The sequence below is a fragment of the Vigna unguiculata genome, chromosome 11 (genome assembly GCF_037176805.1).
Source record: "Vigna unguiculata cultivar grain cowpea cultivar isolate G323 ecotype 2 chromosome 11, ASM3717680v1, whole genome shotgun sequence".
In the NCBI taxonomy this organism is placed as follows: domain Eukaryota; kingdom Viridiplantae; phylum Streptophyta; class Magnoliopsida; order Fabales; family Fabaceae; genus Vigna; species Vigna unguiculata.
In genome coordinates, this window is record NC_140802.1 from 37,109,742 (window position 1) to 37,137,369 (window position 27,628).

Here is a 27,628-nt window from a genome sequence, read left to right on the forward strand (position 1 = left end):
TGGTCCCTCATTGTGTTAAAGTAGGCTTAATAATACATCTTTTTTATCTGTTTAATTTACTTTAGGGTAATGAGTGATGATATGTTCGATGTTGTTGTCCACCACGGTGGTGAAGTAGAGGCCCATGAAGAGGCTGTTGAAGTAGAGGTTAGGGATGTCAATGGTCTGAATAGGGACAGTGTTGAGGATCCAAGGCTTGTGGACGTGGATTTGAATGTAGCTAGTGATGTTGAAGTGGAAGGTGAAATTGAAGTGGAAGGTGATATTGAAGTGGAAGCTATGTATGAAAGTGATGATTCTAGCAGAGGTAAATTTGAAAATAGAGCACGTCATTTAACCGAGTTATCTGATGATGAATGACATTTAGAAGAATTACTCAGTGGGCCAGATAGCGAGAGTGAAACAGCTGGGGATGAAGAAAACAATGATGAAAGGACAGGATGTGGTCCATTCTAGACATTTGTAATGCCAAAAAGTATGACGGATTACAAATGGGAAGTAGGAACTGTTTTTCTAGACAACAACCACTTCAAGGATGCCATTAGGACTTATGCTATTCATGCAGGGAGAAATATGAAATTCTTGAAAAATGATAGTAAGCGAGTTAGGGTTGGTTGTTTGGGTGCACAAAATAAATGTCAATGGTTCGCATATTGTTCCTATGTTCGTAGCCGTAAGATTTGGCAATTAAGGAAACTACTTGATGTTCATTCTTGTAGCAGGGAGTTCAAGATTAATATCATTAAAGCAAAGTGGCTTAGTGAAACCTTGGATCAAACTCTAATAGAGAATCCAAAGCTAAAGATAAATGACGTAACACAAAGGGCTTTAAGAAAATGGAATACACATGTGTCAATATCAACAACTCGTAAAGCAAGGGCAATGGTTGCAAATATAGTAGATGGGTCATTTAAAGAGCAATATAAAAGAATCTACGACTATGCAGATGAATTACTAAAATGTAATCCTGGATCAACTATAAAAATCAAAGTGGAAAATGATAATGATGAAGCAATTTTTCAGAGGTTTTACTTCTATTTAAAAGCATGTAAAGATTCCTTTGTCTTCTGTAGACCCATCATAGGTTTGGATGGTTGTTTTTTAAAAGGAAAATACGGAGGTGAGTTGTTGAGTGTTGTGGGTAGGGATGCTAATGATCAGTTACTGCCCTTAGCGTATGCTGTTGTGGAAGTTGAAAACAAAGAAACTTGGACATGGTTCTTAGAATTGCTTATTGGTGATCTTGGAGGTATTGACGTGTGTGAGACAATGACCTTTATGTCTGACCAACAAAATGTATGTTTAATATATGTTTGGGACGATGATCTTGCTTTTGTTTACTGTTGTAAATACTAATAATCTTATCATTTCACAGGGATTAGTACTTGTCATTCAGGACCTATTACCAACTGCTGAGCACAGGTTTTGCATGAGGCATCTGTATGCAAATTTCAGAAAAAGATTCTCTGGACAAAAATTAAAGATACTCATGTGGAAGGCTGCTAGGAGCACACACCCAACAGCTTGGGAAAGAGTGATGTTAACAATTAAAGAGCTCAATATTGATGCTTACAGATACCTTATTGATATACCTCCAAGGTATCTCTACTGTACAAATACCTGATTTATGTACAAATACCTAATTTTTGTACAAATACTTGATATCAATACTGACGCTATCATTCATGCAGGTTCTAGTCCAAGTCTAGATTTAGTGGTCGAGGCATATGCGACACAATTGTCAACAATATGAGTGAAGCTTTTAATAGTGTCATAGTGGATGCAAGAGGCAAACCCATAATCACCGTGCTCGAGGAAATCATAGTTTATTTAATGGAAAGGTGGGCCACCAAGAGAAAAAAGGTTACAACTTTTGAAGGAAACATCTGTCCCAAGGTCCTTAACAAACTACATAAGGAAAAGGAGTTAACCAAATATTGGACCCAAGGTTAGGTTTTTGTCTTTTTTTAACACAATCAATTTATTCGTGTACTGATATGTGTAATGATATTTGCAACTGGTCAGGAGAAAAGCTATTTGAAGTGAGGCACATATCCATGGTTGGAAATAAGTACACAGTGAATGTGGATGCTCAACATTGCAGCTGTAGAAAATGGCTTTTGACTGATATCCCTTGTTGCCATGTTATTGCAGCAATGAATTTCATCAATGTCAATGCTGAGGACTTCATACCAATCTACTTTAGGAGATCCATCTACGAAGAAATATATCAATCCATCATTTTTCCAATCAATAGTGAAGTCTTATGGGAAAGAACTCCCTACCTTGACGTCCATCCACCACATAAGAGGATCTTACCAGGAAGACCCAAGAAAAAAAGAAGGTTGGAAGAGTGGGAGTTGAGAAAGGATAACACACAAATCAGCAAAGGAGGTCATAGAAAAAATGTAGCATATGTCGTCAGATTGGACATAAAGGAGATATTGCTTAGATAAGCCTGTGGATGAGCAAACTACAACACCTGCTGAGACTGCACCAGATGCCCAAACTACTGAGAATGCATCAACTACTGAAATTGCTGAGAATGCACCAACTACTAAAACTGCTGAGAATGCACTAACTACTAAAACTCAAACAACTCAACCACCAAGGAATGAAGTGAAGAGTCAAGCAACATCACTACCAGCACCAAACGAACCATCTCAGTAGTTTAGGATGAAATTACAGATTAGGAGGAGGCCATGATAGCAGCTACAAATGTCTTAATTATTTGTTGGAATTTCTGATGCAGAATTCATTATTGATGTACTGCATTTTTTGAGGAGGCCATGTAGGCAATTATATGTATTTTCACTTTCCTTAAACTTTGTTTAATATCACTTTTGTCAAACATTGATGTATTGCATTTTGATGAGGATGAATTAATGTTATGAATTTAAATTCTTCCAGACCTAGATCAATTTAATCTCACCCAAGCTTAGATCAATATCACTTACTTCAATGCTTATACTAAGATGTCATTTTGAACAGGTTGGGACTAATATCAACATAATCAAACTAATTCATTTCTTCATTTACAATAGTACAAAACAAATTGGACTTTAAAAGATTACACACAATAACAGTACGAATAATACAATAACAACACAAGTGAACCCTATTACTAATTGCAGCCTCTTCTCAGCAACCTTCAATGACTTCTCCAAATCATTAATCTGCCTCATTTGTGTCGTGATGATGACATTCTTTTCATCAACATCACCATTTCAAAAAGTTGCAGCCCACATTATTGGAACCACCACTCTGTAAATCAATAAACCAAAAATTAAAACCAATTTATTATTAGCACAAAAATAAAATAAAATTGTATCCAAAATTTTCTACCAATATTCTTTGGAGTTCTTGCCATCCTCAGAGCTACCATCTCTTCGCAGCTACAAATTGAGGTTAATCCATTTCTCGTTGAACCACCAACAGTGCATGAAGTGATACAACACGGTTGCCTCCAACGATTACAACCAGAGGTAAAGGAGAAAGATTTGGACCGTGACATACCTATATAATGGGATTGCATGAAGAAGATTGCAGCAACACCAATTGGGAATGGAGGAACAAGATTGCCAAAACTCATCAATTGCTCAAACATTCCTTACCAAAACCCTAGTTGACTTATTTATCCCCAAATATCTAATTATCACACTTGTACAATACACGTAACACACCATAATACAAACAGTGCCACATGTACAGTGCTCCATTACTGATTTAAACAGCGTCACAGAAAAGGACCAAATAAAACACGAATTGCGAAAATGAGGATCATTTTAAACGTTCGGTAAAAATGAGGACCATTTTAAATATTTTGTTCAAAATGAGGATCATCCGCAACAAACACAACAAAAATGAGGACGAAAAAGGTATTTAACATCACCTTAACAAAAATTATCAAATTTATCCTTTGTAAGGAATTAGAAGACCAAGTTGAACCATAAAATAATAAGATGACCAAAATGAACCAAACCAAAAAATTAGAGAACTAAATCACTAATTAAGCCAATAACTAAAAGCTCAATATATTTTTGGAACACGTGTCAAAAGAATAAACATGAGTATTTAAGTAAATTTCTTAATATATTTTTTTATATATTATTCTTACTTCTTTTCTTATACTATTCTTATTTTTTATATATGTGAATTTTAATAAGAGCCATGGTATTTGGATAGAGAATTCTACAATTTAAATATATTAATTTTGAATTTATCTAATTTTAAATTGCATTATTTTTTTAAAGATTTTGTATAGATAAAATTTAAATTTAATGAATTTTCATTTTGTTATTTGGATAAAATGTTTTAATTAATACTTAATATAAAAAATCATTTAAATATTAAATAATTATTAAAAATTTAAAAAAATTAAAAAAATTAAAATTGATTATTTTTTTAATTGATTCTTGCTTATGTTATTTTTTGTTAAAGTTTGTCAATATTTTTTTAGCTAATATTTGTAACATTTCTTTTTCTACTAATGTTAATTGATATTGCTTTTAATTAATGTTGAGCACAATTATTTAGGTTAATATGGATCAACCATGTTGATAGTTGAGAGTTTTTTGTCAAGACATCATGTTGGCCAAGAAATAGGAACAATGGTAAATTGTGATTTAGTTAAGGTAATAATTAATAATAGCAAAGTATTAGACAATGTTAATTAAGGTGATTAAATATGTGAACCAAACTCGTTTGGGTACAAGTCCATAAACATAATATAAATAACATAGTACATGATATAAATTGATTACATTCCGTTATTACAACATTTATTATCATTTGATGCACTTGACTAATTTAAGCATCAAAGTGTCTTTTGCATACAGATCTCATCTCGGCCTTGAAGAGACTTAGACCTAAGACATCTAAACCTAAATTGCAAGATTGAAGGTTGAAACACGTTAGAAGAGCTACATTGAAGGTCTTTGCAAGGTATAGTCCGGCTTATAAAAACAAATAGTAATTTACAAAAAAGATTTTAACAACTTAAACCATCAAAAAAGTAATTATTTGTATAATGACTCAACCTAAGTTAAGATGTCCAAAACTAAAAGTTGAGAGGAAAATATGAAAAACAATATGTGAATTTAGGAATATGAATAATTTCAAATTCTTACTCTTGGATCAAATTTATTTTTTAAAATTTTAATCAATCCAAATACTTTAATAAAATTATAGAATTTCATTTTTTTTTAATTCTTTATCAACATAACATACTTTATCACAACAAATTTGAAATTCTCTTAAAGAAATAATTATCCTATTAAAATTCTATATCATATAACAATTTTATATATCAAATAGGAAAAAATAAATAAAAACTAGGGTAATTAGCATATGTAACCAATTTTTTAAAACCTCGTAACCCATTCCCATCTTCCTCTTTATCTCTTTCATTTCTTTCCCCTTTCCCATTCTTTTAAAAAAAATTCTCCCCCTCTTCATCTTTGCGCAACAACACCCTAGGGGGAGAAGAGCTCATCGTTTTGCAATTTTCTTCCACCCATCTTTGTTCAACCCGACATCAAAAAGGGGAAGGCTTCATTTTCACCAAGCCTTTTTCCAAAAGAGTAAGCTTTCCTTCTTACTCTTCTCTTTTATCGAGAATCAATTGTCATGCCTGTGTGGTGGGAGGGTTGTGCATGTGCTCTTGGAGTTTCTTCTAAGATTTCTTAGTCTGTATTGAATCTAATAGTATGTTAGATTTTGAAATCAATCTCTTTCTTGTTTTGTTTAGAACTTTCATGGAATCTAGCAGTTAGAAGTTGTGAGAGATCAAGAGGAAGTCCTACATTAGGTGAGGGAAGCTAATTTCTAGTTTTGCATGTTGAGTTGCTCAATTATTATTGGAAATTGCAAATTTTGGGTTCTAGAACTGTAAGTCTGTGAATTTCTAAATTTGTGATGATGAATTGTGTGATTAAGACGTTAAAATGATGATTGAATTGTGTATTTGTTTGAATTTATGTAGAAGCATGTTGAGTATGCATTGTATATACAAAAAGCATAAAAACTTGAATTATATGTTATTAATAGTGTCTTTGTGTGATCTTTGAATTAGGTATTTTAACACTATGAGTTAAGAAGTTTGAAAATTTTAACCGATAAAAGGTTTATTAAGTGAGGATTAGCTCAAAGAGTGTCAAAGTACTCAATCAAATATAAAAATGGTAATTCTTAGTTTTATGATATTGCCAGACGCTATTATAGTGTCACCGAGAGCCACTTAGACAATGACCACTGATGTAGGGGCATTAGAGGTCACTTTTGGACCGTTGGACGCTCTTAAATCAGTGGGTTCCAGGGTCGTATCGTCAAGCTCTAATCTGTTTTGTTAATCGTCAGATCGAGCTAAAATTTTTACTGGTCCTAGATAGATAATTTTGTTCTTTGACCACTCGTATCTTCAATTGGAGGTCTATAGTAAAAACAACTTTTCATGTAACTTTCCATAGTTTAAGTTGTTGATAACTTTGACCTTTGTTACTTGTTTGGTGCATAATTTTTTCCACAGTTACCCAATTGAGTTTATTCTCTTTGAATTGCATTTTTTTATTCAATTATTTTTAATTTGAATGTAAGAACATAATTTTCCGAGTTTTATGGAAACTGCAATTTTATTTGGAACAGAGACGAATTTCAATTTTACATTAAAAGTTAGGGAAAAACATATTAAACCGAATAAAATATTATGACATGATGTAGATCATAACAGGTTTTGAGATGATAATGGAGATGAAATTTCTAATGAAATGAGTGATGAACACAAATTGAAATTGGAGAACGGTGTGAAAATGAATATAAATTAGTTACGATAATTGAATAGATAATTTTGTATAAAAAAATTGAAAAATAAATTTTAAATAAAATACCTCTCTTAAAGGACTTACTTCCCATTCAATTTTGTTTGTTGTTTATAGTTTACATGTTGATGATAGGTATTTCTTAATTTTGCTATCTACTATTTACATCAATACCTTTCAATTCATCTCTCATAATATTTGCAGCTTTAACATTTACCTTTTCAAGAATTATGTTGAATAAGACTGCACCTTAGGCTGCTTTCTTCAAGCTGTCACCCCATAATGAAAATTAATAAAAAAATATGCATATACATATATATATATATATATATAATATAATATAATATAATATAATATCTCATAAGGTAATGAAAACATCATTAAAAAGGATTATAAAAAAGAATAGCTAAAAGAATATCTAGTTACCTGAAGGAGACATATGGTGTGGAACATGTCATTGAATTCCTGTAAGAGAAACTTCTCCTGTACAACAACTTTTGCTAATTCTGATAGCAATCCAGCAATCTCGTCAGCCTGATTGTGAAAAAATTTTAACTTTATTTTCAATTTTGAGTCCTCACCAGATAATGACTAATACACTTATCAAACATACCAAGGGTAAATAAGTAGACAAAAGTGAATTCATGGAATTTGTTAGATTCAATGCACGCTTTTCATAACCAGATGCTAATTTCAAATCCACCTGTAAACAACACAATAACACGAAGTCTGTAAATGCGATTTTTTTATATTGAATGTCTTTAATTTAACTTACCTTTGCACCTTCTAAAAGATGAACTCTGCATGCAACAGAATACAAACATTCTTGCAATAAGGTGATTGCAGCTACATATGGCTTTTTCATAGATCTCCATGTTTTCAATAGCTTCATCTACAAACATATATCACACACCAACGATGAGAAAATTGAATCTCTAAAACAACAACAATGGCATTGTGCAAATGCACATCTCAATTAGAATTCATTTCAACCAATTCAATCATAACTAAATGAGACACACGTACACTATAAACTCACTTGAGATTGCAGTATACCCTCCAGTTTCATCTCAAGCTTCTCTCTCTCTATCTCTATTTTCGTTAGTACTAGTGAATATCGCAATTTGGCTTGACTATTCAAAGCACATATGAAAGTGCCCTAAACACAAAACAATTGACAACAAAATTGTTAATCTCACTATAGGTGAAATATAAAACCATTTCAGAAATAAACAACCCAAAAACCTTAAACAAATGAACATAATAGTCTGTGTCTAAACAGTCTATTTTCTTTTATCGAATCATTACCCAAACTTTGAGGAAAATGGTGTGATTCACAGCACAAGCTCTTGCATTTGCAAATCGCCATTGAATGAAATGATTATCAAGCAAACGTAGTTGATGAACCAACTCAATATTTAAAGGTTTCTTGTGTCTGAAGAGATCAATGCCCTTGCTCACAATCTTCTCCACACTTTTGGGTTGTGGTGCCCTCAGGCTAATATGGCTATGAGACAATGCCCAGTGAGACTTGGAACTCACATACCCAAGAACAGAATTGTTAGCTTTCTTCACCGCTTTGTGCGTCTTCGCCACCCATGAGTCATGAGAATCTCCCCCTTTTGTTCCCATGTATTTAGAAAAAACCTTATCACCCTCTTCTCTCGAAATCCATGTTCTTGCCAGAGAATGTGGTATCTGATTCTTAATCAATTCAATTCTTACAATAATGAAAGTTTCTTTAAATGATGCTTTATTTTCGTTCAAGGTGAGTCTTTTAGGAACAATATGGGAATCAAGTTTCTTCATTTCATCGTCTCCTTCGAAGCCATTAACGTTGCTTCTTAACTCCTTGCAACTTCTTTGTTTCATGCGATTAGAGAAAACAAAAACATGTTATGATTCTGATGATGGATGATTTATTCTCTCTTTCTCAACCTTTCGTTATCTTTGTGATCGTCCAAGAGTGACGGAAATTTAGTTCTCAATTTTAAATAAAATCTCACCTTTAACTCTCATCATCATTCATTATAATTTTTTTTATTTCTATATAATATTTTGTAAAATGGGTATTGTGGAATTCACCGTTTATCTTAAGTTATTATTAGGATAGTCGTAATTTATTTTTATACATATATTTCCTTTTTCACATAAAAATATATTTAATTAAATAGTCTTATATTATTTAAAATTACTGTTATGTTATAAGAGAAAAACAATTATTTCAATTCTTCCCTTCCTAGTTTCTTCTTTTGGATAATTTGAGAGGCTTTTTCTTCTTGTTTTGTTTTCTTGTTCTCACAAGAGTCTTGCTTGATCTTTCGTAATCTATTAACTCTACAAATTATCTCATCTCAAAGCTGGTTAAAACTAAAATAAAATAAAGAAACCAATTGAAAAATAGGAAAATGATATAATAAAAAAACTATTGCAAAAAGTTTATTTGGGCCAATACTTTTCAAAAAACTCAATTTTCTAAATTTGTTTAATTCAATCTAAGAAGCTTTTAAGATAAATAAAATGCACATTTAAGAATTATGTACCTATAAATCACTATAAGAAAAAACCAATTTTGCTAGAGAAATTAGCGAGGAAATAGGAAAAGAATGAAATTGTAGCATGTATGTAACAAAATAGCTACAAATTTATCATAATATATATTTGTAACTAACCCCTCTCTAATTAACGAGGGAATAGTGAAGGAAATAAGGTGTAGCTTCTTTGTAGCAAAATAGCTACAAATTAACTAGAACATATATTTGTAGCTAATTTCTTACTAATTTGTGATGAAATAGCAAAGAAATAAAATTGTAACTAGTTCGTAGTAAAATAGCTATAGATTTACTTGAAAATATTTATAGTTAACCTTCTCAATTAAAATCATACTAAATTTATTTTTAATTTTAGTATACATATATATATATATATATATATATATATTAGTTTAAATATTTAAATATTATTTTTAGCTTAAATATTTTAAAATTATTTTTAATTTAAATATAATTATACATTGAAATATAAATGATAAATATAAATATTAATAAATTAATTAAAATATATAATAAAATAAGATAGGATTTTTTCGGTAACTAACAAATATAATTTATATTTAAAAAATAAAAATATTCTAAGGAAAATAAAATTATTAAAAAAATTTAAAAACTATCAATATATTAACACATTATAAAAATATACTTTATTATTATATATGAATTAATTTTTTATTTATAAATTATATTTATTATATATTTTTTAAATGGTAAATAATATTTACAATATTTTTTATTTTCCATTTAAATGTTATAAAAGTATTGAAACAATTCTTTTTAGTTATATTTAAAATGAAATGATTAATTATTTCTTTTAATTATTTATCATCTCTTATGCTGTTTTTTTCATATGTTAATTGATTTGAAATAAAATAATTATTAATTAATTTATATTATTACAAATTTATTATATTTAAGGTATAATTTTTATATGTTTATTTTTTTTTAAATTTTAAATATAAAATAAATTATTTATGATACATTATAAGTAAAGGTAAATTGTAAGTAAATATTTTATTTTTAAAATATAAATATTTAACTTAATTTAGTTATACACTTAAAAATAATCTAATGTTTAATTAATTTTAGTAAAAAAAATAAATTTTTCATAAATAATTATCGATATTATTATGTATTCTTTTATATAAGAGGATAAAATTGAATATTTTAAAATTTGTTGTCTAAAATTTTCAGAAGTTTGTGGAATTTCTGAAAGCATCCGGTGTGTGAAGCTCAATCTTGGTAAGTTTTTCAAATTTCAGCTTAAACAACTCAAACTCTAGACTCTTTCTTCAACCTCATTTCTACTGAAATTGGGAAAGGATTTGATGTCGTAAACGAAGTCAGATTCAAATCTCCGTTTGTTTTGACAGAAACACGAGTTCGCCAGCTATGGTCGACTTCGAGTTCGCGGATAAAGCTCCTCCTTAGTTCGATCAAGTGGTACACTTTAAATTACTGGTTCAAACCTTCAACTTGAGCATCTTCATTACTTTACATCTCATCTTAATCGATTCCTGCACAATATTCTTCATTGCACATTTTTCACAGATTAATTAGGATTTAAAGTTATCGATCGAACCTTTCTTGTTGTTCTGTCGTGTTTTATTCTCAGATCTTTGGAATTGTAGAATCATTAGCATTTTGCTTGATTTTTTTTTCTTCCGTGTTTGACCTTTTCAATGTTCCCAATTATCAGTCAATTATTAGTGATTTTAAAGTTACAGATTTAGTGAAGAAAATTAAATTAGGATTTCTTTTCATATATATATATATATATATATATATATATATATATCAATTCTATATATCAATGTTCATAAGGGATTTTCATTTTATATCAGTTTTATATATCAATCAGTAGTTGAATTTTGGTCCAATCAATTCAGAACGATTTTGCAAGGGAAAGGTAGTTTGGGATTTTATCTTAGTGGGCTTGGGTGTTTTGGATAATGTGGAGGATATTAATATTTTGTTTGAAGTTTTATTAATATGCAGTTACAGTGTATCATATTTTATGATTCAATTCCATCAGAATTTTATCTCGAGAGTGCATCAATCCCCATCATCTTCTCTCTTGTTGTTCCACTCCCATTAATAATTCATTTCAAACACTCTTTTCTTCTTTAAGCAAGGTTAGACCAAAATTATTTATGGTTGAAACATCAAAAAATGATGAGGATTTTTCAAATGAGAAAAGTTGTTAATGATTATTTTCAAGATGGTGGATCAATGGGAGTGACAAATATTGCTCTTGATGATGAGAAAATACAATTGTTTTATGACAATGCCCCAATGGAAGAGGTAAACATGGATGATGTAAATTATCCGATACACAATGTGCATCGGATAAAATATTTCAATTATTTGAGCTAATCCAAAAAAAAATTCAAGATAACTTAAGGTGTGTTTTGCATCTGTTTGTTGTTTCTTGATATTATAATACTCAAACACATGCAAAATGCCCTGAGGAAGAGGAAGAGGGCGAGGTCGAGGTTTTATTACTCCATTTCATCCTACTCAATCTCTCATTAACTCTTTAGACCCGAATCCTTTTTTGCACTCACCAGGTATAGTACAAATATTTTAATGATGTCTTATATATTAACTTTTTTTAAGTTTTTTAACTACAAGGTATTATTTCATTATCTTTTTCTTAGGTGCTACTTCCATCCATGAACCATGAGTTGATGTTGGCCATTCAACCAATGGTGATCAATCAACAGACACCACCTCAACAATCTTTTAAGAGAGAATTATTGTCTACTTTAAAGAAACGAGAATGAAGACATGCCTCAAAGAATCCAAAACTTTGTTTGTGTTTTAATTGTTGATGCGTTACTTTTTGTTGATACCCTCTGATGCTTTTGTGTCCTAAAACTATTATACATTAGTGGAAACTGAAAACTTTTATGTTGTTTTGTATTATTTGATGGATATACTTTGATCATTGTAGGATCCTTTGTAAACAGGTATTTCAAATATTGGAAGTATTTATACACTTTTTGTGAATCATTTATTTTCTTTGTCTTCCTTTTTTATCATGGGCATAGGTTCATGGACATGACTCATAATAGAGAGTGAATAACAATAAAGTAATTGCAATTAACAAAATAATATTTGTAGGAGAATAATAGAATTGCAATAAATTAGCTAATCAATTGTGATACAGATTAGTGATAAACGAATTGTGACAAATTAACTATGAAATAGCAAGAATAAAATTGCAATAGATTATCGACAGATTAGCTACGGATTAGCGAAAAAATAATAGCTACATATTAGCTACTGATTAGAGATAAAAGAATTGCGACAGATTAGCTACGGATTAGAGAGAAAAGAATTGTGATAGATTAGCTATGGATTAGCGAGAAGATAATCGCGACAGATTAACTACAAATTAGCGAGAAGAGAATTGCGGCAGATTAGCTATGAATTAGCGAGAACAAAATTGTGACAAATTAGCTACGGATTAGCGAGAACAAAATTGCGACAGATTAGCTACGAACTAACGACAACAGAATTGCAACAGATTAGCTACGAATTAGCTAGAAATTTTAAAACTTTATCACTTCAAATAGAGAGGAAATAATAGAGAGGGATTAGCTATGAATTAGCTACAAATTAGCTACGAATAATATTCCTCTCTAACTAACTACTTGTATTTAGTTACGAAAAATTTCTTAGCAATTTGGTAAGTAATCTGTCGTAAAATGTTTTAGTTACGGATAAACTACAAAATTTTTCGTAACTAATTTATAAAATTTTTGTAGTGAATTATTTACCATTTATTTATTAATTTCATCTTATAAAACATATAATATTGTTACTTGTACTAATTTATTATTTAAAAAACTTAAATATATATTTCCAAATCATAAAACATATAACCTTTTTATTTAACCCCCAAATTAAAATTATCTGTTTAGATTCTAAGTTATAGAAAATGTTTTTTTTTTGTCTTTCAGTATTAACATGGTATACTTGGAGTTGAAATCAGTAACAACTTCCACATCACCAATTAAATATCTAATTAAAATAATGACATGAATTTTTTTAGTTAAAGTGTCTTTTTAGTTCTTATCATTTAGGTCAGTTTTATTTTAATTCATCCCATTTAAAATTATTTTAGTCTCTCTAATTTAAAACTACTTTTTGTTAATCTTTCAAATTGATTTTCTTGAAATTGAAGATCTAAAAATGTAGTTTTTTTAGAAAACTAAAAGAAGAAATTAAAAAAATGGAGGGATATATATATATAAACCTATTTGAAAATACAAAGGTAATTACTATTCATTCTAATTCAGATGAAGTGGAACTAAAGTAATAAACTATGGAGTAGTTTTTTCATCGATGTTACTTATAAAACATTAGTTTGAATCTACAGTCTTCTGTATTTCAAAATTTTTTTAAAGACTTCTTTGAGTTGTTTTTTTTTTCCGTTAAATTATTGTTTGTTCAACATTCTATTTATCAAATTATTTGCTTGACGTGACTAGCTTGAGGAATATTTGAAATTGTTCAACGAAATACAACACCACACATCAGTATAAAATAAAAAGTTTGAAATATAGAGATTCATTTCATGCATAATAGAGTCAAAAGTTTGATTCTTCATGTGCCAACCAAAACTCAGAATACTGAGATTCATTTCATGCAGAATCAACTTTTGATTCTATTATGCATCGTATTGGTTTAAATGACTATTAACCTTTTACTATCAACTAGTAGAGCTTTCATGAAGATTAAAATGAACAACATCAACAACTATTGCACTTCTTACGAGTAAAAATTAAGATTAGAGATCGTTTTCTTGAAGGAATGCGCTCAAAGTGTAAAGAATTGAATTAGTTAAACATAATTATTTTCATAAACTCCAGCATAAGATTTCGTAGTAGTTTTCAGTTCTAACCCAAGATTAGTGTAGCCTAAATTTCAAGTAAAATGAGCAATTTTTCTCTAATCTGATATACGATCATTGTACTCGAGGAGAAAAAGAAAAAATAGCACAACTATCAAAAGAAGCTGACACCAGTAAATTGCATATAACGAAGTTCAAACTTTTACTGAGAAATTTATTGCAGCTAAAGAGAAACTAATCATGCATGGTGAGCCAAAAAAGAATCTAATCATTGTATGAACAAATGTTAATTCTATGTTAACAGTCTCTATATACAAATACTTCTTAGTTTGTTACCATTAAATTTCATATCTAGTTTTTACATTTGATAATTTTGCTGATCAACTATGTACTTGAATACCTACCAAGTCAACTAAGTAATTGCAGCTTTGATATTTTTCTTTTCAACATTCAAGTTGAATGAGACTGCAGACTAGGCTCCTTTCTTTAAGCTGACAACACATGGTGAAGATCAATCAATAAATGAGTAGAATATTTTGTCTAAGTAATAAATAAAAGTTTTCTAGTTTGCTACAAAATTAACTAAAACACATATCTTCAATGATATTATGGTAAAATCCTAATGAAGTAGAACATTTTTTTGCTTCTTATTTGCTCCATCAAAAGGATAAATGTCATGAAAAAGATTAAAAGCACACGGTAATATGAAGAGAAGAGAGAAACAGTTACCTCAAGAACACATATGTCATGGAAGACATCATTAAATTCTTGTAAGAGCAATCTCTCTTCTGCAACAATTCTTGCTAACTTTGATATCAATTCAGATGTTGTATAAGCCTGGTTACAAAGAAATTTCAACTTCAATTTCAATTTTAAATTTTCAATAGATAATATGAATAGTAGTAGTTCAGTGTGTTACCAAACATACCAAAGGTGAAAAACCAGATAAAACTGACATAATAGAATCTGTTAGATCAGATGCATAACGCTGAGCAATTGATGCCAATTGTATATCCACCTGAAAATACAAGGTAACATCTCTAAAAAGATGTCTTTTTATAGTCAAATAACATCTATATGTCTTTAGTTGAACTTACCTTTGCCCCTTCCAATAGAGGAACTTTGCATATAACATAATGCAAACACTCTTTCAGTGTGGTAATTGCACCTAGATGTTGTCTCTCCATACATACCCACGTTTCCAACAACTTCATCTACCAACCCATAAACAGAAATGACCACAAAATTAAACTTCTAAAACAATACAAATATCTCAGTTGGAATCTCTTTTAATCAATTCAATCTTAATCATTGATATACACTGCTACACTCACCTGAGAATGCAATACAAAATTTAGCTTCATCTTGAGTTTTTCTCTCTCAACCTGTATCTTCTTTTGCATCACCGAATGCCGCAACTTGGTTAAACCATCCGAAACATTTATCAAATTGCTCTATATACATAGATAACAATTCACAACAACATTAACCTCATTATATATTCAATATAAAACCATTCCATAACACAAAAATTCCAAATCTTTTCCCAAAGAATGATAATTGTTTAGGCTAAATATAAAACAAATAATGACTTAATTAATTGTTTAATCAGATGTAGCCATATATAGCAAAATGTAAATTTACATTCATAATAGCTATCTTAAATCATTTACCATCATTTTACATTATTGTAAGGATGATTTTGATTGATCCATTAAAACTTTTAAAACTCTTCAAAATGAACTGAATCAACCAACAGATCTATGTATACTTCATATGAGTGGCAAACTATACAAAATTCAAGAGTGTGAACAATACCTCAGCCTGAAGAGACATGGACTGATTCACAGTATGAGCTCTAGCATTTGCGAACCGCCATTGAATCAAACGGTTATGAAGCAAACGCAACTGATGAACCACCTCAGTAGTAGAAAAGGATTTCTTAGTCCTAAAGAGATCCAAACCCATGCTCAGAATCTTCTCCACTCTCTTGTGTGGAGGTTTCAAGCTGGAAAACGACAATGGCTTATCCTTGCTTTCGAAAGACAAAGGTGGTGATCCTGATCTTCCCGGAGACAGTGCCCACTGAGACTTGGAACTCATGTACCCAATAAGCGAATTAGCCTTCTTCACCGCTTTCTGTGTGATATACTTCTTCATCATCCATGAATCATCAAAAGACAAAGGGTCAGAATCAGAAGCTTCCCCTCTTCTGCCACACGCTGCCATGTACTTAGAAGAAACCTCCCTACCCAATTTCCTCGAACTCAGTGTTCTCTGCAGAGGAACAGAATCCAAACTCGTATTTTCAGATTCTGAATCAATTGAGTTCTTAGCACAGAGAAAATTTCCCTTAAAGGTATTTTCATCCAGAGAGTGTCTCGCAGGATCAAGATAAGAACTTGCTTTCTTCACCACAGGAGAAGGAGAAGGAGAAGATTTTCCTGATACACCATTCTTCGTGGTCCTACCAACAACGTCTCGATCTCGATCTTGATTGTTTTCTTCTAAGCCATAGCCATTGGTGTTGTTTCTGAACTCCCTGCAACTTCTCTGTTTCGTGAGAGCAGAAAAAACAGAGCCTGTTCTGTTTGTGGGTTTCTGATTCTGATGGTGGTGCTGTTCTTCCCTTTCTTTGAGCCTCTCGTTGCCAATGTGATCCGCGAGAGTGGTGGAGTCTTTCCTCGCCAAGCGGTTGAACCGGCCGAGCGGGGAGCCTGAACCAGGTTCAGGCGAAGCAGTCGAGTTTGAAGACATGAACCGGGAACTGACAAAACGGGTTCTGGGTTTGGGAGAATAAGGAGAGACAGAGCCATTGGAATCGCTCTTCATTGAAAGAAGAAACTGAAAGAACAAACAAAAATTACTGATGAAAAAATGGGTTTGAAACAGAACAGAAAGAAAAAAGAACAGAGAACAGGTAGGAGAAAACAGATGAAACAGGTAGCAGAGAACAGATGAAGTTTTAACGTGTGAGTGCAACAACGTTGGTAACAGTGAACGCATGAAAAATGGCGCGGCAAAATATTAATACAGAGAAATGCGCCGGCACAAGTGGAAGGGGTTACTCTGTTTTCTCTCGTCAGTTTTAAATTATTCATTTAATCATCTTCTCTGTTCTTGACGAAAGAGTAAAAAAAAACAAATTTACATAAGGAAAGTTTATCATCTCTTATAATTTAATTAATTGTTTGTTCCAAACAATCATTAAGATAAGAGTTCATTTCGAAAATTGTAAAACAGGAAAAAAATGTCCCACTTGGATATTGAAGCGTGTAATTTTGGTAATGGATTCTTTTTAATGTTTGTAATTAGTTTTATGAATGAATTGCATATAAACTTTTCCTATATAAATTAAAAAATATTTTTATTGATATATATTTTTTAAGTTGAAATTAATACTAATTAACTTTTATCAATTATGCTTTACTTTTTGCATAATTATTAACTAATTAACACTTTCATATTCATAATGAAGTAAATTAAAAAAATAAAAAATCTCATAAATTTAAGTTATGTAAATAAAAAAAACTACACTATAATTTGAGAAATGAACATAGTAATTATGATTAAATGTGAATCTATTATACCGAAATGGAATCATAGATAATATCGATGAGCACAGCTGATATTGTAGCATTTATGGGATAATAAAAGAACATATTTAAAAGGTGCAGTATGTTAGTAAGTGGTGGTTGATTGGAGGCAAAAAAATGGAAAGTGATGTTTTGTTTTGAACAAAGTGGTGAAACTGTGAAAGCATGGAGCCAAATATTAAGCCAACAAAGAACTGCAAGTTTTTGTAAAGCCTGCTCTTCTTTCTAACTTTGGAATTTTAAGAAACTTTTTTCTAATTTTCAATTTCTATTTCCCTACATAAATTATAAGCAAAACAAAATATCTGTATATGATGCCTAAAAATTGAATATATGTAGAGTAGTTGACAGTACTATAAATTAAGATAATAAAAATCAATAATTATTTTCCATTTTAATAAATTAATTGAATCTATTAAAGAAGAAAAGAGTGAAAAAATACATGTTAAGAGTGTTGATAATCAATTCAATGCAGAAACAAACCAATTCAAATCAAACTAAAGTGCATTTGTTTTTTATAAAAAGGAAAAAAAAAAAAACTACATTTTGTTTTAAACTTTGGATTTGAGGAAGAAGTTACACTAAAATCTATCCTTATACATCTACAAAAAGTTCATGTATCTGTTAAGAGGAAACTTTAAAGAAAAAAATAAATAAATGAAAAATACTTGCTTGATGGGAATGTTTATAATCAGTTTTTTTTTTTTTTCAAGTCAAATCTAACAGAATATTAAATTTGTTTTTAACTTTGGATTTGGCGACAATTGTACAAAGAATTAATTCAATCATATTCGCAAACACTTCCAAGGGTCGATTAAGGGAGAAGTGTAGTTAAACATTGCTTGATGGAAGAATACTTAAACAATAGAATGTGAGAGTGAAGTGATTGTCTCACTCAGTAAAAGAACAAATCAACAAAAATATCAAATACTATATAAAGATTTTAACTTTTTTTTTTAATAATGTCATGGTTGGGTGAAATTAGTTCTAATCATAACGTGCATATTAAACTCTTCATCGCCATATTAGTACACACTAATTCTCATATAACCTAAAAGTAATTATTTGTTAGAGTTTTTTTTTTTTTCACTTGTTAGAATTATTTGTTGTTGTAAACTACTACTATTTCTCACTTCATATTAGTTAGAGTTTTATTAAACAATCCCAAACAGACTATTTGTTTGTAACTGCAATAATTTTTTTTTTTAACATTGACATCAATATTATTCTTTATCAATATTTTGTTAGGATTTTTTTTATATTATGTTAATGTCAATCAACAACTAGGATTTTTTTTTGTATATATTAATGTTAATAAGAAAAACTTTTTTTGTGATCGATGTCAACCGAGAATTTTTCACCCGATATCAATTAACAAATAAAAAAAATCAATTAGCAACGGTACTAACCTTAACAATATCAATTTAAGTAATTGTAGTTGATATCAATTGATACCAACTTAAGTAATTGTAGTCACATCAACTGAAAACCATCTCGACTGACAATAATTAAGAAGAAACTTTGTTCATTTCAATTAAAAAAATATTAACTAATTTTGAGTGAAAAATAACATCATTAATCTGAAAAAAAAAATATAAATAGTAATATTTTTTAATTATTAACCATTATTTAATATTTAAATATTCTTTTGCACTTGATAATAATTCAAATTAAAATTTAATAAATCTAAAACAGATTAAATATATTGAATGTTTTAGAGATTATAAAATGTCATATCTAAATAATGCATTGAATTTACTTTAACACCTTTAAAATAAATCATTCAACACATTTTAAATTCTTCAAATATAAAAAATTGCCATATATTTCCATTTTTTTTTAAAGAACCCTACTCAAAATATAAAATGGATGCTTTCAATACAGTTTTGTGGAGATTCGAGTTACAAATTTTGGAGAGTTAGAATAAGAGAATACGAGATACCCCTACCTATACCAAGAACTTCATGGCATCACCATTTTTTAGTTAAACATTATGAGATTAACGTGAGGAAAACAAAGTCTCGTTGAACAGAATAATTAACTAATCCCGTAACATTAATAGAACATTGAAATACTAAAACTCACCTGGGTTTTTCATGAAAAATGTAAGAACTGAGGAGAAATTGGCATAAATCTTTAAAACTTCGATGCCATGCTAAGGTGGATGTTCGACCTTTGGTTACAAACTCTCAAACTCTTAAAAACTAAAAAATGTATCAAGAACGATTGGTTACTTTACTATATGTATGTGTATGACTATTTTTGCTACTACCGTCATCATCATGACGCAGTGGGAAGAAAATCAATGAAAATTACACTGTTGCAATAATGGGTGAGAATAATCCACGTACTTTTCCCACAGAGGCTTGTACCTTTCCATCCCAATCTTCAACCACGGTTTAGAGTTCCCATTGAAGTGTAGAACAGCCCCTCTTTCTATCAACTGAGGATCAACATTTGTGTAGCCAAAACCCAGCACATGCCATGATGGATCCAATGGCTCAGTGAGCCCATAGAAGGTTAACAACCCAGGTGGCAAGGTACCAAGTTTCCACAATGTTCTGTCTGCATTCTTTTCTTGCCAATAGTGGTAGATTCCTGTCACGTTCCTTTTCCTCCATTGAACCAAATCAAACACGTTCATCCCAAATGCCCACCCACAAGCATCAGGGTCAAAATGTGTTCTTATCAGAGGGTGTGTGTAGTTCAAGTATTTATGGTATCTGTGAAATGTCTCCATGCATGTCTCAACCGCTCCATTCACATTCCCGTTCAAATCAATGGTGAAAAGATCAGAGAGATCCTTCTGAACCACAACATCATCATCCAGGAACACCACTTTCTTCAGCTCAGGAAAAACTTCAGGGATGTAGAACCTCAGGTGGTTAAGCATGGACAGATATTTCGGATTCCTGAACTTGATGGGAGTTTTGTTATCATCATTGTTGCCTTTGAAATAATAGTTCTGTATCTCTGAGTCTTGTAGCTGCTTAAGCACAGGAACGTATGAAGCATTCAGCCAGCTGAAGTCTTCGAACCTTTGAACTTCAACTGTCACCCCTCGAAAATCGTTCAAAGAAAACCATGCCTTCATTGCAGCATAATTTATTTCATCTGTGACAAGGTGAAAAACAATCTTATCTGGGTTTTTGGAATTTATCGAAGTGGAATTGATTACAACCGAGGTAGCGAGGATATTATCAGAAAAGACACAGAAGTGGTAAAGATCATTGTCCTTCAGTTTCATGTCCACTTGTCTTTGGTCCTTCAAATTCTTCTGCAGGCTCAGATTCGTGAACCATTGAGATGTCAACCTGACACCAAGGCAAAATAGGCTCTTTGGGACTTCTTCAGCAGCTATTTGTCCATATTTTGAACTCTTCTCACTTGCAGAACTCATCTGTTCTTCAAGACCTTGAATTTTTCCTTTCAGTCTCATGATCATGCTTGCACTGTCATAATGGAGCTGCTGGGCCTGAAACAGTAACAAGGCCATATCACGAATTGCATATTCTGATTCCTTGATTGTTAATGGAGTACGCCTCGTGGCAGCATTTGAGAGAAAAATCTGTGAAATGCGGATCTGAGAAGTTAACTCCCAAGCAAATTGGTGGTTGTTACTTTCTTTGGCAATTACAACAAAAGCTTTTGCCAGTGAGATTTGATCATTAATTTGTCTGGTCACAGACTCCGGACTTAACATCTCGTCCGTAACATTGAACCCTTCAATAACCCTGTCACGCCTGAAAGTTCTCTACACAACACCATACAATAACTTATCAGTAAACAAAGGACGGATTACCAAGAACTCAAATCAACCATAACATGGAAACTGAATCCTTATCATTATTCACCATAACAATTCAATATTAGAAACTAAAATATAATAAACCTTTATAAGCAATGAACTTTTTATGCATTGTGAATATTTGACAAAGTTAAGGCAAACACAAAGTTGGAAACAACGTTATTCTTGTCATTGAATGGAAAGGTTTTCCAATAAGATTGGTAGGAACTAGGAACTAAGAACTAAGAACACACCCCAATATAGTTACATACTGTATTTGATCATATCCACCCCTAATACATGAACAAAAATATTCTGGCATGGTTTAAACTAGTCATTTTACTGCACAGTGCACACAGATACATGCATGTACACCATTGATGAATCCAAGAAAACCAAGATGACCCTACGCATTAGAAAGACGATAAAGATACAGAAACAAACAAATCAATTATCCGTAACTCGCCATTATCATTATTCCTAAGTCACTTAAAACTAAATGGATTACTATTTTACACTTGAAGACCTCAAAAGTCTAGAAGTGAATCAATATGCATGATTTTCTCCAGAACAATACTAGAAATCTATAAACTGACAGAAGAAAAAAGAAACAATTAAAGAAAAAGAAATTGTGGTGATTAAATAATTCATACCCTTGAGAATTGGTGAGCGGAGTCGATTTTGGTGGAACCTTTGGCGAGAATATAAATAAAGAAAAGAATCAAAACGGAACTCGATATCCACCACACTACATCCTGGAGCCTCCTCTTCCCTGGTCTTCGAAAATCTGCGCTTCTTCGCCTCATAATTGGAGCTGAAGACAGAGATCCGCTGCTGGGTTTGGATCTTTTGGAAATAAAGAACGAAAGTTTGAAGAAATCTTTAACTTTCAGTTTACCCCCAAGGGCTTCTTGATCAGTGAGTGAGCACAGAGAAGAAGAGAAAGAGACAAATATGAAACCGTTGGGTTGGGAATGGGAGAGAAGTGGGTTTCTGTGATTCTGTTCGTTACAAACTGCTCTTCCTACTAACAAAAATGGTATATGCCACATGCACATTCATTTTTGGTAATCCTTTTTCTAAGAAAAATAATAATCATGATAGTAAACCTCATACCAGAAATTAAAATGTTTATTGATTTAGTATATATCATTTTTAAAAAATAAGTATTTTTAAATACATTTGATGTAACGCAGTACCATTGTATTTAGATTATAGATATCAGATTAGATATATTTATATTATTTTCCGGTAACATTAGGTTACATATTACTATTAAAAAGTGACATATGCATGCAATAAAAATCTGACATTTCTCCAATAAAATGACTTGAAAAAAATATATTACCAACCATACAATTTTGATAAGCCCTTATGATTGTATGTCAGACTTTATTTCTTACCTTAACTGGAAATTTCAAGAATTGCATCACATACTATCACAATATTTTTAAAAAAAAAAAAACTATAAAAAGATTGTTTGAATGTTATTATTTATCTTTCGATTAATATATAATTCTATAATAATCTTTACCTTTTCACATTTTTTTGCAAAATGCTAACTTTTTAACATTTTTATATCCAAAAACTATTTTTCTGAAGTCAATTTTAAGAAAAAAATGTTACACCAATAGGCTTTAAGAAGATAACATTCACAAGTTTAGAATAATTTAAGAGACTGTGACGGTCACATTCACAAATAACTTCAATGCTTAATGCTTGGTTGCGCTTCTCACCTTCATAAACATTTGAATTCTCAGCTAGAAAATAAAGAATTATTTTGATGGTTATTTCACGTGAATAAATTGTATTTATTTTTTGTGGCTACATAGGTTTTAGAAAAGGAAGAATTTTGAAAATTTAGAGAAATATTTGAGAAAAAATTTTAAAAAATATATATGTGGATTGCACGTACATATAATAAAAAATGATAATGACAATTTTCTTCATTTTTTTTACATCCAAAACTCTCTCTTAATAAATGGAAATGAATTAAAAATTACTAATTTTGGTGGACTGCAAGTTGTTTCTAATAAATTTCAATGAGTACATGGCATTCTTAATAGACAATCACACGCACAGTTTTAATATATTCTTTTTAAGGGAGATTTAATAACATTTTATAAATTTCATTCTTAAAAAGCATTTTATAAATTTCATGGCAACATGTTTTTGGATATTTTTTTTACTTTTATCAGCATGAATATATTAAATTATAGTTACACATATTTATTAAATTATATTAAAACTAATTATATGTTTGTATAAAAAATTAAATTGGCGTACCTTAAGTCTTTCACGTTAGATATATATTTTTTTATTATCAACGCCTTTTTTTTTTTAATTTTACATAAAACATTACCGACATTTGTATAAATATAAACATTAGGTGACATGAAATAAAACAAATTTGTTTACAAATTGAATGTTAAAATTTATTTATTAACATGTTATAACAGAAATTTTATTAATCATTTCTTTGAAACCCTTAACAGAAATTGATTCATTCTCACTAAGTATTAGGGGAAGATTTTTTAATTCAGCATACACCCTATTCTAAAAAAAAGAGAAAATGCTTTTTGAAAGTTAAAATCAAACTTAAGAAGATTTATAAGTTTTTTCCAAACTTTCAATAAAATTTGGTTTAACATATTAATAATACATTAAAAACTGGTTCAACACACTAAAATTAGTTTTGACAAATTAATAAAAAAAAATGATATTGAACTTGAGAGGCTTTAAGAACATAATAATCAACTAATAATTGATTAAAATAGAGTGCTCTTTCAAGATTTAATGCTTTTAGCAAAAATAATTATTAGGAATTCTTTTAATCGATTAAAATTATTTCATAACTAATGATGAACCTATTTAAATGGTTAAAATGAATAATAATCATCATTTCATAGAAAACGCTGCAAAATTTTCAAAATTCAATTAGAATAATTGATTAGGAGCCTAATTTAATCAATTAAAAGCGTTAGAAGATATTTTTAATCAGTAATTTGAAAAAACTATAAATAGAGACTTACTCTAAAATCTTTTGAACAACTTTTGCAATTAAATAGAGTGAATCAAAATGAGTTTTTTTTTTTAATTGTATAGATAATTTTTTTAAAATAAAAATATATATTATATGATATAATTCCATTGTTATTTTAAACCAATAATGTTGTAATAAAATTTCTAAAAATACTTTCTCAATTTAGAAATACAATTAGAAGAGCTAAATTAATTGATACGAGTACTTTTGTGCTTGATAGTTACAGGAAAAGGCAAATAGGGTAGGGGCAGCGAGGTTTATCTTCCACTGCAGCATATGCAAGTTTTGGTTCCCCTGTGATTCCAACACAATGGGTTACCCTCAATAGTCTCTAATCGAACACGAAGGAACCCAAGAGCCATGTCCACAACAATCCCAACCCTCTTATCTCCCACACTCTCTCTCAAACCCGCATTCCCTTCTACCCAATTCCAACCCTTAAGGCCCCAATTCAGACGAAAACTCATCGGCTTTTCCGTCAAATCCCCCACCTTTTCTCTCGGGAGGATTTTCGCGCTAAACGACAAGGCCGGTAACGGCGACGTTTTGAATGGATTGGATGAAGCAGAGAAAGAGGCGCGAGGGAATAGCACCATGCCCGAACGCTTTAGATACCTCACCAAAGAAGTTCCAAGTCCTCCTGTTCGCTGGCCATGGTTTGTGGGTCAGTTTCATTTCCCCCTCTTTCTCTCGTACAGGACAAACAGGATAAATTAAATAAATTTAACTTTTTTATTTTCAGCTGAACAATTGTGTTAATATTTTTTTTTTTGTGGAATTATAAAGAATGATGCTTGGGTTGTTGTGAAGGTTTTGTTTGGTTGTAGGATCGATGGGCAAATAAGAATTGGGGAAATTTATTGTTTTTAAAGTTCTTGCGTTTCATGTCATGGTTAAACGTTTTGGCATGCACAATTATTCAGGGCTGAGACTTTGTTTGACATACCAGTTGAGGTTCAGTTCCAAATTTAGAGTTTTTTTTAGTGATTTTGTCATTCTATACGTTTTGATGGAGTTATTACTAATTAGTGATTATATAAAATCAGTAGGAAGAGATTATCACTTGTCATGCACTATGTGGGTGATGTGTGTGTATATACGGTTTTCTTTTGCTATGAGGTGTTCAAAACTGAACTTGACTGAATCACCAAACTCAATCGTTGTAAACCGTCGAATCTATCCCAAAAAATCTGAAATCTGATGAAACTAGAAAAACTACATTTTTTTTATTGCGGTTAAGTTTTTTTTTTTCGGCTTCTTTTGGTAATCATGCGGAATCTCATTTTTAATGCAGTCGTATTGATTTGTAACATTGTGTAGTAACATTTTGAATTTTGTATAATGTTATGGTGTGATTCCATGTGTTTTGGATACGTTGAACTATGAGTTTATGACATTAACAATATATAGACTCAAAATTTAACTTGAATGGTCTGTAGTGCACTCTTTTACCAAAGGTTTTTAGCGTGTGTTGCATTTATTGCTCTTTTGCTTATGCTGTATGAATTCATTTTGTGTGATAATGTAACCATTTGATTCCATGTTATGTACAGTGATGGCTTTTCTCATCTATGCTTGGAGAGCTGTTCTATTTGAACTTTCAAACTGGAAGAATGCTGCATTCGCAATTGCTCGTTTTATAGGATATATCTTGAAATACGCATTTGCTGTAGTCTACCATTTCATAGGAAGCCCAATCACGTTTTCAATTAGATGCATGGAGGATTTATTTTACACAGTTCGGGCTTGTTACTCTTGGATAATTGGCAATGCCCCTGTACCAGACCTGACCCTCATCATTGTGCTAGCATCAATTGTTTTAGCCATTGGTGAAGCTACTGTGCCAAACTGCATCAACAGCCAACCTTATGTTTTGACCATATCTGGTGTTATTGGCTATGCTGCTGTTAGAGGATATGTTTCTGAACCTTTGTTCTGGACCCTTCTGGTTGGGGTGTATGCCTTTTCAAAATTTGTGAAGAAGAGAGATGATGTTTCAGCTGCAATGCCAGTGGCAGCCGTTCTTGCTGGTGTTGGGGAGCCTTGGGTTAGAGTTTTGGTGATTATTTCATACACGGCCTTAGCCATATATCAGTATTCCAAAATGGGTTTAGAAGGGAAAGAAGGTGGAGAAGATGAAACAAGTGAGATGAGGCTTCCAATTCCACTTGTTCTTGCAGCTTTTGCTATTGGTTTGCGAGTTGCTGCTAAGTGGGCTGGGTACAGGCACTTGACATGGATGATTGTATGAGTCCAAAGAAGAATGCATTTTGGTGATCTATAAAGTTGAGGTAGGTTATGATATAGATGTTCTACTTGATGCTGTTATTGTAGTGTTCTTTGCATGCTTTAGAATGAGTAGTGAATCCTTAGGTTGTGCCTGTGCGTATAAGCTTCTTATCAGATTTTCAGAAAATGTACTGTCAGATTTTATGTTTGAATTCTTTTAGGGAATTAATGGAATGAAATGCAAGAAGAAAATGAAAGGATTTTGGATTATTGCCAAGACATGTATTTTATTAGGTCAATTATAAGTAATTCTTCATCTTTTTTTTTTATTCAATGATACTTTAATTTGCATGATTTAAGAAACTCACATGTTTTATGCATTGTTTGATAAGAAAATAAAAGGTAGGGATGATTCTTAAGTTATGTAGTAAGACAAAATTGAAAGGAGAAAGGTAAAAGATTTTTTTTTCTCACTTTGTATGTACAGAAAGTTGAAGAAAATAAAATATATGCATGTAATGACATAAATACCTCCAATTTGTAAAGGTAGGGACTGTTTGTTATTTAATTTTAGGTTTTATTATGATTTTAAGTGTCTTAATATTGGGATAATATTGCTTCTAGTCCACTAAGTTTGAAAAACGTTTTCTTAAATTATTCAAAGCTAAAAGAAATATGATTTTAGTTTCTGTATACTAAATTTAAAGAATTAAAATGTTATTTTAGGTATAGAATGATGTAACGT

General features: G+C 30.8%; 5 protein-coding genes across 6 annotated transcripts; 2 read left to right on the forward strand and 3 right to left on the reverse strand.

Moving 5' to 3' along the window:
- The first annotated feature begins 477 nt into the window (after positions 1–477).
- On the forward strand, positions 478–2,670 carry LOC114170359 (uncharacterized). The gene is made up of 5 exons (XM_028055834.2): positions 478–1,296; positions 1,376–1,599; positions 1,710–1,948; positions 2,026–2,394; positions 2,453–2,670. The coding sequence occupies exons 1-5, from the start codon at positions 478–480 to the stop codon at positions 2,668–2,670; spliced, it is 1,869 nt and encodes a 622-aa protein (XP_027911635.2).
- A 4,192-nt stretch (positions 2,671–6,862) lies between these two features.
- Positions 6,863–8,681, reverse strand: LOC114170360 (QWRF motif-containing protein 3-like). Its single transcript, XM_028055835.2, has 6 exons — positions 8,124–8,681; positions 7,855–7,974; positions 7,591–7,707; positions 7,429–7,518; positions 7,242–7,349; positions 6,863–7,084 (listed from the first exon to the last, which is right to left on the reverse strand). The coding sequence occupies exons 1-6, from the start codon at positions 8,622–8,624 to the stop codon at positions 7,037–7,039; spliced, it is 984 nt and encodes a 327-aa protein (XP_027911636.2). The 5' UTR covers positions 8,625–8,681; the 3' UTR covers positions 6,863–7,036.
- Positions 8,682–14,443: 5,762 nt separating this feature from the next.
- LOC114170361 (QWRF motif-containing protein 3-like) lies at positions 14,444–17,338 on the reverse strand. Of its 2 annotated transcripts, none has more exons than XM_085668766.1 (6): positions 16,047–17,338; positions 15,563–15,622; positions 15,326–15,442; positions 15,157–15,246; positions 14,958–15,065; positions 14,444–14,719 (listed from the first exon to the last, which is right to left on the reverse strand). In XM_085668766.1, exons 1-6 carry the CDS (start codon positions 17,232–17,234, stop codon positions 14,672–14,674), a joined length of 1,611 nt encoding a protein of 536 aa, XP_085524892.1. In that variant the 5' UTR covers positions 17,235–17,338; the 3' UTR covers positions 14,444–14,671. The 2 variants fall into 2 exon arrangements, with proteins under 2 accessions (XP_085524892.1, XP_027911637.2); XM_028055836.2 differs by having other exon boundaries at positions 15,563–15,682.
- A 2,558-nt stretch (positions 17,339–19,896) lies between these two features.
- On the reverse strand, positions 19,897–22,643 carry LOC114170461 (putative galacturonosyltransferase 10). Its single transcript, XM_028055941.2, has 2 exons — positions 22,265–22,643; positions 19,897–21,578 (listed from the first exon to the last, which is right to left on the reverse strand). Exons 1-2 carry the CDS (start codon positions 22,415–22,417, stop codon positions 20,127–20,129), a joined length of 1,605 nt encoding a protein of 534 aa, XP_027911742.1. The 5' UTR covers positions 22,418–22,643; the 3' UTR covers positions 19,897–20,126.
- Positions 22,644–24,836: 2,193 nt separating this feature from the next.
- Positions 24,837–27,160, forward strand: EMB1923 (embryo defective 1923). The gene is made up of 2 exons (XM_028052900.2): positions 24,837–25,318; positions 26,208–27,160. Exons 1-2 carry the CDS (start codon positions 25,015–25,017, stop codon positions 26,903–26,905), a joined length of 1,002 nt encoding a protein of 333 aa, XP_027908701.2. The 5' UTR covers positions 24,837–25,014; the 3' UTR covers positions 26,906–27,160.
- The last annotated feature ends 468 nt before the right edge of the window (positions 27,161–27,628 follow it).